General features: G+C 37.1%; 1 protein-coding gene across 4 annotated transcripts in view; it reads right to left on the bottom strand.

The window, feature by feature from the left end:
- The window catches only part of SPAG6 (sperm associated antigen 6), a 34,759-nt gene that overhangs the window by 4,002 nt on the left and 17,970 nt on the right, over positions 1–12,787 (bottom strand). For all 4 annotated transcript variants that reach the window (XM_064444783.1, XM_064444784.1, XM_064444786.1 and 1 more), the window contains 5 exons: positions 8,174–8,379; positions 7,095–7,268; positions 4,510–4,662; positions 3,083–3,274; positions 1,787–1,903 (listed from right to left, as the gene is read on the bottom strand). In XM_064444783.1, the coding sequence (XP_064300853.1) occupies positions 1,787–1,903; positions 3,083–3,274; positions 4,510–4,662; positions 7,095–7,268; positions 8,174–8,379 (842 nt within the window). The remainder of the gene's footprint in view (positions 1–1,786; positions 1,904–3,082; positions 3,275–4,509; positions 4,663–7,094; positions 7,269–8,173; positions 8,380–12,787) is intronic.

Raw genomic sequence — 12,787 nt, 5'->3', positions numbered from 1 at the left:
CATGAGCCTTGAAGAAGGGATTGCCTAAAAGGATGAAGGAAAAGAAGAATGAGATTTCTCCCACGCATATAGGCAAACAGCCTTCATTTTCTGGTCCCTCTAGGCTCTACAAAATCAACAGACAGGTAAAGAAAAACACAAGGGAAAATAAAGACTTCTCCCTATTATATGCCTCACAGAAGTATTAGGACAACTGTGATCGTTTCATTGCGGAAACTGAAAAGACGGCTGTTTCCACGTATCTCCCACAACAAGAACTGCCAGGAAAGAACTGGCAAGGAGATGGGATATGGCCATTTCCCTGCCTTCCTCCTCCCCACTGTGACTCCCAGGCTGGGTAAGACAGCAGAAAACTCTCTTGAACAAGGCCCTGAAGACAGACAGCACCTCTGAGACACAGTCCCTTCCCTGAGTTCAAACTGAGGCAGCACAGAATTGCACAGACCCTGAAAAGGATAATGCTAAAATGACAGAGTCCAGCACCAAGAACGGATAGCATCTCACTCTGAAGGCACAGCTCGGAAATAAGGCTTTTACTGTGCTATAAATAAACCAACAGAAGTAATACTCCACAGCTCTAAGAATAGAAAATTCCCAAGCTATGGTAAAGGAGAGAAAAATGCTTTTACTGCAGAGAACTTAATTTTAAATGTATTCTTCAGAGAAGCAAATGCCCAACAAGTATAGTTTGTTTAATACAATGTAGGAGAAGAAGAAAAGCAAAACAAAACATCAGCTGATATGAAGGGTACAAAACCACTTCAACAGCAAACAACATTCAAATCTATACACTGGGTAACCAATTACTATGCACTCAGTTCATTAATAGCTCCAGTCAGCACACAGAAGCAAAAGACACTGGATTCTGAGCAAATCTCCAATCTTCATACAGACTTAGTAAGAAGACAGGGCAAACTTGAGCGTTTTAAAACTTGATGTTTCAAGTGTAACACAAGCAATGTAATCAGAAATCCGCACTACAAACAATAGTGCCTCCAGATCTGTGATAATCAGAATTTAATATCAAGAGTATTTTACTTGGCCACTTCCAGAAAGAACATCTCACCAAGAGAGCCTGGTACCCCCTGCTAACAGATTACACTGCAGAGTATTGCACAAAAGACAGCCTATAGTCAAGCAGGATTCCTTACAGCTGATGAACATTGCAGACACTGAAAATCTCCTGATTAGTTAGCAATTACTTAAATAATCTGAAATATTTTTGTTAAATTATATCACCTTTTATATGCTGTGCTCAAATACACAATGTAATTAACAACAAACAGTTTCAAATTTTGAGAGGGATGAGAAAAGATTTGGGATTCCTACACTCATTTGAGACTGAAAATTAATGAGGATAAAAGTGGTGAAGCTTTTATACTCTAGATTATTGTAAAATACCTGGCTCAAGTCACTCCCATACAGACAGCTTGTACTTTATCTAAAACAGATGTGACTGGGATTTATGTGATACATTGTCTCAGTGAAAATATTTGCACAAGTTAATATTGCACTTAATCTCAAGAGGCAAGGAAGAAAAAAACACCTTGCTTATAAGCAACTGTTTTCCCAGTCTTAGGATGAATTATGGCAGGTTCCAGACAAAATGGTATCCAGCTTTCTCAGGCAAAAGAACAGGATGCTCCAAACTGCTTCTGCAGGGGATGCTTGAGGATCCTGAGAAAACAGCTAAGACCTTCAGAGAGACTTCGTCTTTGGAAAGATAGCTTCCTTGCTAAATGGAAAACAATTAACATATTACTCATCAAGCTGAACCTTTTCTTACCTTACTAAACTGCCCAACAATATGTTTCATAATATTGGGAGGGGCATCATGCAGCAATGGTTCAAGTGCTGGAAGATATGTGCATTTCTGAAGGATGGTCTTTAAGGCTCTTTTAGTCTATTGAAATGCAAAATAAAATTTCACTAGTAAGACATCAATGAAAACAACAAGAATTCATGTTATAGATCATTGAAGTCTGATCAAAAAAGCAAATTGATCAGAATTCTCAAAGAGCATTTTCTGAATAAAAACTATGATATCTATCAGGTCACTTAATGAAGAATCAATTTTCTACTTAGATTTATTAAACCTCAAAACCCATGGTGCATCATATTCTTATTATGTTATCTACAGTCAAAGTAATGGCAATTTTCCTTTGACTAAAATGGAAGCAGGAGTAGACCCTTTAAGTAAATTGAAGTAGAGTAATATAATAAGAAAGCTAAATCAAAACACATTTTAAAAGATTGTATTTTAGAAGTGGCTTACTAGGAGGAGTCTGCTGGTCTGGGATGGCAAAGTGCACTACATTCCAGGCAGGGAGGGAAAGAGACAGTAAAACAGTTGTACACCAGTGCTTAGTTTCTGGAAACAGACTCAGTGCTGACTGCTACAAAGCAGTAATGACCTTCTGGGGTAGGATTATAGGTACAGCTAATTTGGCCTTGATATTTTGGTGACCACTGAAAATAACTATACAAAAGTTATTTTACAGATCTGGAATGTTATACTTCAGTGGAATGTACAAAAGCATAGTACAACATGGGAGACCATATCCTGTCATATGATATTCTTCAGTTGGTTCACTTACTGTTCCTCAAAAATACACTTTACCAAACTGCAACTTCAATAGCTCCCACACAGGGAAGGCCCTAACATGAACAGTTGCATGTTTTCAAGAGCAGAGTTTGAGTATTTGCTACAGTTTTATTATAACAATAAAAATGTACGCAAATCTACTACAAGGACTATAATATTTCGTACAAGAGTTTATACTTAAAAAAAAAAAGTAGATACTTAGAAATTTATAGCATTTATAGGTGTATGCAACTCTGGTCTAAACTGGGAAGAAAATGAGGGCCTAGACTGCTGTGGGTGTACCATAGGATTTGGTATGCGCCATATGCACACCCATTAAACCAGCCAGTACAAAAAAATGACACACAGCCTTCAGACACCCTACACCCATGAAATCTGTGACTAAATTAACATCAATAAAGGCACATTTAGTAGTTTTTAAGCACTTACACCTGTTGATTACAATAAATATACTGCAGATACTACAAATATACTTGCTTTCATTTGAAGATCTTCTGAACTGCATGTGTCCATATACATAGCAAGCAGTGTGGGTAGCACATTTGCTACTGCAACGGCACGTGCATGCTCAGGAGTATGTCTTCCAACCTGTCCCAAGGCCCAAGCAGCTGCTGCCTTAATATGATCTTCAGGTTCTTCTATCAAGCAGGCACACAGTGGTGGTATTCCCTGTAGTATTAATCAAAAGCACAACCTTTACAAATCTACACCAGGGAAGGACAACTTGAAACTGACACAGATTGTTAGAAATTCTCTATTTACACTCTTCTTCTAAAATACAAGCTCTAAAAGAATGCATGCTAGTGGTGTCATCCCATTATGGTAGCAACCATTATTACTCCTCAGAAATTTATCACTTAGGTACTTCCTCATGAACTTAATCCTGGATTCATCCCACTTAATGTCAAGCACTCAACAGCGGGAGCATATTTGCTGTAGGCATCCCTGAAATCAGAAAGACAGAGACACATCCAGAGAAGAAGGGCCTCCAGAGAGGGCAAGGGAAAAGTGTCTATTCCTTTAGTTTTCAAATGCAGAAGAGCATTTTTTGATCACTCCTACCTTCCCTGCATACTTATTGATGTTATGTTTTAGTAGTTTCCATCTTTTAACTTGCATTCCTACTAGAAGACATTTCTGTTCCTCTGTTTTTATTGTTTCATTGTTTTCAATCATACCGTATATTTTAAATGACTGACATAGTGTGAAAATGGGCCAACAATGCTCAGTGAAATTACTTCCTTCCTTCTGCCATCAGTTAGCATTATTCACATCAGGATATTATGTCAGGCACTGATTTCACCTCTTGCAAATATTGCAAATTCTCTCCCTTCTATATCATTGCCCAGCAGAATTTATTTAAACCTGAAATTGTATAGCTTGTCTCATTTGAAATGTCACTTGCACGACTGAAGCAAACCATACTACATTAGAAACTGAGGTCTTTTCAAGTGTGAAGATTTCTGTTGCAAGACTACTCTAGTGGTACTAGCAGAGTCATGCTAGTGCAATGAAGAATGTGCCATTAAACATTCTTGTTTCAAAAAGGGTTTTGATGTAGCCACAAATATTCATTTTAAGAGGAAACAGACCATAGAAATTCACTGACTTATTTTCTGTACCCGTGCAATTGCAACACAGAAAAATCATGTCCTGTAACACAAATGGATGTTCACAAACAAATCCAGGACATTTTATAACTGGCTCAACTTCATAAAGACACACTTTGATCAGGTTACCACATGATCTCAGCCACAGCAAGCAGCAATATTGGGAGAAAGTGCACTCATCAACAGTACGTATATAATTCTGTCACAAAGTATGTTCTCTGCCTGTGCTAATTTGTATCTCTTTCTCAGACTACTACTGAAGAATTATAGGAAGACAACAAAGTGATAGCTAACCTTGGAGACAATCACTGCCATTGACAGGTTCTCCGAATGAGCTGCTACGTAACCAAGCATCATGATGCCAGGCAGTCTGACAGTCCCTCTGCAGTTGCCAATACAATCAATCACAGCAGCAACTCCGCCTGCATTTACTATAAGCTGTGAAAGCTGGAAAGATAAACGGAAGAGATTAAATACTGTGAAGTATCAACAGGCATAAAACACTATATTACAAAAGTCTTTAAATGTACTGCTCCTGATTTACAAAATAAAGCTGGAATAAGTGTGATGTATGATACAGACTGTTGGGCACTGAGTGCAGCATGAAGTTCTCAGGAATGAAGCTGTTTTGCTGCTCTGTTTTTGATTGACTTTACTGCAAGGAAACCAGGACTCTGAATTTTTTATGCTGTATAGCATGGAATGACATATTCTCAACTCTGTTAGTACACAGCAAAGAATCATGTAAATGATGACCTAATATATTAATGGCCTTGAAGATGCACCTACTGAGCCAGATACTCTTTCACACTAGTGCACACTCATTGCCAAGCCAACATCATACGTTCTGTGCAGGGACAGAGGGAAAGGCCCACTCCTCCTTTCATCCACATTCTAGATAACCTCTGTGGCATAAAAACCTTTGTGGATACCCCTACTGAGGCATGAAGCCAAGGACAACTGTCATGGATATACAAAACCAACTTGGACCACACCATTCTGCCATGTTAGCGTATTCTGAGGGAGGTGTCCAGGGAACACAGTGGATGGTCAATGGAGTTTGCCCCAGAATGCCAAATTCTATAGCCTGGCTTACAAATGATAATCATGTCCACAGTCTATGACACTTGCTGTGTGTACCAAGCTATGCAACATATTTCTTTCCAAAAGGTATTACTTCTCACATCACTTGAGGGACAACAGTAGTGATGTATATTAACAATGCATAGAAATTAAAATAATTTCATATTACGATTATTTTCTTCTATTGTTAGGTATAACACATTTTTCCCAAAGATTCCAAAGCAAGAGAAACATGTTCTCAAAAGTCAAAATCAAATGAACGAAACTAAGGCATGTGGATTTCCAATCCAGTTGATTTATATAAACATAAAATCCACTGTTGCCTTAGAGCCTTTAAAAGGGGATTGTTTTTTTCATGGAACAGCTAGATGAAATTTGAAGTTATTATTTAGGAAAAGCTCTTCACATGATTATGAACTGCAGCCAGTGATGACCAAGTCCTACATCTAGGCACAGCCATGTACACAGAGCTCCTACGCAGACACACTCCCTGGTGCTGCAACCCTCAGGCCCCGCTGCAAGTCTGCCAGATCCAGACCTTCACAAGAATTTTACTGCATATGCAGATAGAGAGCTGAGATCCAAAAGCCACAACACTCATATGACTGCCACAGCCAGCTCCTTTAGAAATATCATTTGCCAATCTGTCTCTGCAACATGTGTTGCTCGAAAGGAGCTGCTCAGAGATGGACAGAGATCACTGTTACTCTGAAGTTAAATGTGGATTGTGGCTTCCCGGATTGTGGCTTCCCCCTGGGATTCACCAGATACTTCCTACAGCTCCTTTGGAGAGCTACTAGAATGCCCAATTCCCCTTGCATGGAGGATCCTGTGCTGGCAGCTCTTCTGACTTTACCTGCAGTCTTGTGATTTTGGCCTCTGGCTTCTAACTCTAGTGTGCCCTTTCATAATTATAATTTCTTCACTTTTTTGAGAAAGTGAGGTTGCATTGCTCATGAGGTGCAGAGAGAAAGTAGGAAATGTGACAAGACTGCAACCTTTAATCACCAGCAGCTTAAAGACTAGCGGGCTGAAGAAACAGCACAAGATTCATGTTTAAACACTTCTCAGGTGTTAAGGTAGTATCCTGATTTTGAAATGGCTGTGCTCAGCATTAGTGTATTCCACAAATATATTGCTTGTATTTCATTCCAGAGTCATATTTAGAGCCTTTTAACTATCTCTATGGTCTGACAGATTAACATCGTTATAATTATTTGGTTTTCCTATTTATTTTGTATTGACTTTGCCAAATATCCCCACCTTCCTGTATCAATTATTGACAAAAGCACTGCAAATGCTGAGACTCAAATTACAAACTCAGGCTAATAAAAGAAACTACAGTCAGATTAATAATAACTAAGAGAACTTTTGACCTTCATTGTCATTGGAAAAATAACTAAAATGTGATCCCAGCACCCCAGAAGATTTTTTAAAAAGACACACACCATCAATTATTGTTATAGGGTGATCTTGTCATTTATTAGCTGGTATCATGATTTCTGTGAGGCTTTTCTCATGATGTTTTTCATATCTCTCAGCCTAAAACTCCCTGTCTGCACAGAAATCTTATGCAATGAAGTAGGTAGGTATACATTATGATTCCCAGTTTCCTAAGCCGTCATATCCACTACACATCTCATAATATCAGCAAGCATTTCCATATTTTTCCAATGAACGTGCCAAACACCTCTTTGCCCTCCCTTTCAAAAAGCAAATGACAGAATAATCCCGTATTTTATTTAAAGTGTAAAATCTAATGATATGACCTTGTATTTGCATTTTCAAGGTTTTACCTCAGGCGTATGCTTTGCTATCTCTCTAATTAAAGTTGCACCATTTTTCTTGACATATTCATCTGAGTCCTTCAGGCATGTGAGCACAACGGGGAAAATTTCTGCTTCAACCACCAACTCTGCAAGATCCACTGAATGCTTTGCTATTTGGCTTAGAGCTGACAGCACCTGACGCTAGTAAATAAAAGTTGTTATAAAATCAATAATATACAAACACCCCACAACATACATTCCTCCTGCGCACAAAAATCTATTGCATCAAGGAAAACAAAGCAGGATAGGGAAAACAATTACAGCTATTTTACAATTCACTGAGTCAATTCATGCACGAATATAATGGCACAGAACATTCGCCGGTTCCTGAATAAAAGTTTCTCCTTTGTTTTATCCCATTCAAGCTTGCTACATATTAAAAAGGAAAAAAAATATATACCATTTAAAACTGTAATTTAAAAATTAGTGAAATCTATAGAAAGTATCTTTATTTGCATGTTTGGGCTGTCAGACTTGTATTAAAGAATTTTTATCTATTTGTTTGAAGTGGCATTTTCATGTTGTCCTCTGTTGCTGTTAGAGTAAGACAGAAAAATTACATTAAGAATCAATTTTTTGTCAATTAAACTCTAGTGATTAAACCTTTGTCAACAGCTATTCACATCAGATAGTACATTCTAAAATACATTTAATATTATCTGATTTATAGTATCATCTATAAATCTATAGTATCTATAAATCTATAAACCTCTAAGTATGCAAACCCTTTTTTGTAACTGAATGATGCAAATTTTATCTATTAAAAGTATCTGTTGCATTCTTCATATACTATGTAATTCTGAAAAAAAATTCATACTATTCACCTTAAAGATTAGTTTAGCTGTTCCTCACAGAGCAGCAGTTTTTATCCAGTAGCCAAATCTGTGAATAAGTTCAGAACTCTTTGTCAATAACTATGTAGTTACATTTTGTTAATGCCCAAAACAAAAGCTTCCTAAATAAATATGCACATCAGTGTCTTTGATTCAATATCAAGTAATGACTGGTATAATGGAGATTTTAAAAAAAATAATTTTTAAAGGTACCTTCAGTTTAGCATCAGGGTTCAGGATCATCTGAGCTAAGTGAGGGATAGCTCCTGCATCCACTACTGTCTGTGCTAACTCTGGAGAATGCTTTGAAATATCACTGAGAGTTGAAGCAGCAATCCTTTTCAAAGCAATTTCTGGCTCCTGGATACAGAGCACTAAAAGAGGAACAGCTCCTGCATCCACCACAGCTTGTGACAGTTCTGTAGGTCCAAGGAAAGTAATTAAGTGAGTATGGGTGACTGACCCTTGTGCAAGCCATTTTTCACCCTGACAGATACAGCAAAGGAAAAAGGGGAGGGTGTAGTTCACTGTCTCGACATCTGCATTTCAAATCAGCCCTCCTGGTTTCATAAACCGTGTGGACCAATCCACAACTGAAAAGAATGCAGGTCAATAGATGGACCCCCATTTACATGCACACATTTGAGGTAGATTAGGCTGAAATGGTTTGTTATTCTGTTTTCTTTTTCTTTTTTTAAAGTAAGCAGATGTCAGCTGTTTAAACCCTGGCTATTCTACACTGATCAATAGGAAAGCATTTTATGCATGGCTAACAACAACACAGAAAGCCAAAGTACCAAAATTTTACCAACCACCTAATTAGAGAGCATTTTACCCTCTTTAAATGATAAGCAGATATTAGCATAGATCAAATGCCAAAAACAGAAATACAGAAAACATACATAAAAGATTTATCTTACATAAAAGATTGGCAAAATGGATCTTGCTGATCAAAAATAGGTTTTGCTACCATACATGGGACAAGACAGAATTTATACTTTAATGACATGAAAATGTTATCATACACAATTACACAAATGAGAAATCTCATCAGTGGGATATTGTATGTCTGAGATTAGTACAATATCCTGAACTAACTGCACCTTAAATAAGAAAAAAAAACATCTGAGTATATGATTAGCTGACATGGACAAAAATTACACTATTAGAAATTCATTAGCTCGCTCTGTGTACGCAGCATTAATTACAGTCCTAAAATAAGAATTACTGGATAACAGAAGCAAAATTTATACTATAACCAAGCTGTGCTATTTTAAAAGAGGGTTGAAAAAGTGGTAAAAATCATGGGGTGGGTTCAATAATCTATTAGGTTCTTAGTACAGTTTTGCTACACCTTATTTTGCATATCCATTATTATCTTTAACATTTATCTTGACTTACAGTACCATGGCAACATATGGCTGTTGTATTTCAAGTCTCTAACTTAGCTTTTGATTTATAGTCCATCCATAAAGAGATTTTAATACTAAGAAAAATACAGCATACTTCATTAAATATACATAGACTAATGGAGTTTTTCATGAAATCTGTAAGTCCTGTCATCATTACGTTGTTAATATCCAAATAATGTTCCTGACCAGATTTGTTTTCAATTAGTGAGGTATAGCCACCCACTCCAATGCATGTGATAAGACAAATATTTACACTGCATGTTATTTTATAATATTTTAAAGAAAGTATAAATATTATATCACAAAATTATAATAAATAATGCAGTAATTTTTAAACTAATACAAAATTAACCCTTCAAGGTTCACTTTTCAAATAACGTAGAGTGTGCATCCACCAAATACACACAAATCATAAGATTTCAACAAAAACCAAATGCTATACCTTCAGTTTTACAAATTTGAAATGAAATGTGCCTGATATGTATCTGAAAACAAACCTGAAAACTAGCTAATCAATATAAGTGGTATAAGCTACATTCAGCTTTTCACGGAAAAAGCCATACTTGATTTCTTCAAATGGTATGTTGATGCCGTACACTGACCAAGTGGAATACATCATGAACTACTCACCAACAGTCTGGATTAACCTATCCAACTGTGCCTCAGAAGCAACTTCAGAGCAACCACCTCAATTACCTACAGTCTGCTAGGAGATGCTAATATCAGGAAAATCATGTCAAGAGGGACAGGATACTACTAGAAGAACGGGTTTCTTTGATGCCTTATGAGCTGAAATTATGAAGTTCAAGTAGAGGGAGAAAGAGCAATACCTTAAGGTCACAGCTATGCCTAGGCATGCAACAGTAACGATAAAAGTTATTTTAAAAGATCAAAACTACGTCTGATTCAATTTAGATAAATTCTTGTTGTTAGAAGTCTGATATCATTTAAATACTGATGGTTACTGTTGGTCATGGTTAATTAATTCTTCCAGTGGTGTTTATAAGGTTCGTGGCTAATAACTTACCACACTGAGGGCTGGAGCATGTGTCAGAAGACAGACAAGCAGTAAACAGACTGTCAGAAAAACAGGAAAGCTGAGGCACAGACAAAATTAAATCTAGATCTTCCCATCACATTCCCCTGCCAACTCAGCCCAAAAATATGATTCTAAGTCTTAATGATTCTATGATAATAGCAATTCTTTTTTCCTCAAAAATAAGCTCAATTAACCTTCCCACTTGGTAGAACATCTTTAATTCAAACTATACACCAAAGGATTCGCAAAACTTTGCTATCCAATCACAAAACACAGAGGTGAAAAAAATGAAGGCTGAGAAAGAGTTAAAGGAGAAAATACTGTTGTCAAGAAGAATTTTTTAAAAACAAATATTCAGTCAAAGAAGAGCTGGAACAAATTACAAATATACTTTTCTGTCTTATGCCAGTCAGTATGCCAAGACTGCATTGTAAGGGCAAAGACAAAACAAATAGCTGAAGAGTTAAAAGACAGCAGAGAAAAACTAATTTATGAACCTCATTTATTTGCACAAAAAGATATGAAAACCTTGAGCTTTGAACTTCAGTTTGTGGTACAGCTCAGGGAACCTGTCCAACTAAATAATTATAAAGAAGGACTTCTCCCTACAAGAATGAAAGTAGGAAATGTTATTCTACGTATGCTCAGAGACAAGAGATCTAAGACTCAAAACCCACCATAAATTAGTTGCTTTTGTCCAGAACAATATGAGGAACATTGTAGCAAATGGAGAATCTACAGACATGAAGACAGACTGATGTGGAAGTAGAAGAAAGACTGATAAAGACAGACTTTGGAGTTTGAGAGTCCACCAGTTCAACTAGAAGTTGTACTAGAGTTGTACTGATTTGTCTCAATACAAAAGTACTCATCAGGGACTAAGAAATTAATTCAAAGTAAGTTGAGGCTTAGTCATGAGTTTACATGATCAGGAAGAGCGGAAAGTGAACGAAGAGGAGTCAATAAGATCCTGACCGCATACCCACTGAAATCAATGGGAACTCTTACAGGATTCATCTAAACTGGTTTAAGGTGTTACCAAAAAAAAACCCATACTAATGTTAACATGTTGGCAATAATAGTATGGATTAAAAAAAAAATTAGGGAGAAAAGATGAAGGTGAGAAAGTGAATGTGCAGGTAGTCCCCAGAGAAGGAAAATCAGCTCTGAACAAATGCCATATTCATGCAGTGGAGCAGCAGCAAAACCTTCTTTGCTTGGAAACAAATGCAAGTTTCAGTCCAGAGCAGGGTTCTCAAACAGACCCTGCTGTTGTGGCAGGTGTATCCACAGGAAATAACAGGCTTTGACCAAAACAACCACCAATACTGTATTTTTCTGAGGGCTGCGTGATCATGTAATGGCCACATAGGAAGACTATAATCCCAAGTAGTCCAAAGGCTGCACTTCAAAATCACAGGTTTATGCAGACCGCTACAACCACAGTGGTAAAGATTCCACTAGAACCAGTGAGAAAACCTTTCCTCAAAATGATGGAGGTCATTAATTACAGGGCAACTTTGGATCCTGGAATAAGACAAAGTTACTACAAGACTGAAATCACTGAAGAGCTGAGCAACCTAGTCTAACCTTGTAGCTGACCCTGCTTTGAGCAGGAAGCTTGACTAGAGGCCTCCCAAGGTCCCTTCCAAGTTGAGCTCTCCTATGATCCTAAGAGTAGCGAGACAGAAAATGAGCATAACTCCACTCTCAGCAATACGCTTGAGTATAAATAGTGTTGTTTATTTTTGTTTTCCTACCAATTTACAATATGCTGAAGCTGGTAAGAGACGATTAATAAATTACACATTTTGTGTTGGCAAAGCAAATGGAAAGCTAAGTTATTTGCATATCTCAAACATAAGAATTTTGCATTTTAAAGTAATTGAACATGGTATAAGTAAAAATTTACAAAATATTTTTCATGGACCTGATGGTATTTTGATGATATCTGAAACACTTTACACTTCTTTTCAAACACGAATAGTAGAAATAATGAATGGCAAAATTACAGCACACTGATCTGTATACTTTAGAGTAAGATCAGCATCTGAAATTCAGCTCAAGCAAGCCCAGAACTACAAGAGCTGTTCCTAAATTTTGGAATCTGACCTGGCAAGATTTCTACTGTCTTGAAATCTCATGAAACATGTGTCTTGACCCAAAATCTCAGAGGCCTTCTGGAGACATCTGTTCACAGAAGAACTGCATTTTAAGAGATTGTTGTATGAAGAGTAGTGAACTTGCTAACCAGAGAATGTTTTCATGAGAAAAAAAAAAAGTCTTCATTTCTCAAAATGGAAGTCTTTTCATGGGAACATACACCGCAGTTCCTGGAGAGCAGCTTTAACAGGTCATGGATGGAATTTCTGATTA

This window comes from Phalacrocorax carbo, chromosome 2 (genome assembly GCF_963921805.1).
Source record: "Phalacrocorax carbo chromosome 2, bPhaCar2.1, whole genome shotgun sequence".
In the NCBI taxonomy this organism is placed as follows: Eukaryota; Metazoa; Chordata; class Aves; order Suliformes; family Phalacrocoracidae; genus Phalacrocorax; species Phalacrocorax carbo.
Note: the sequence above shows the minus strand (reverse complement) of the source record. Positions and strands in the feature narration are given on the sequence as shown.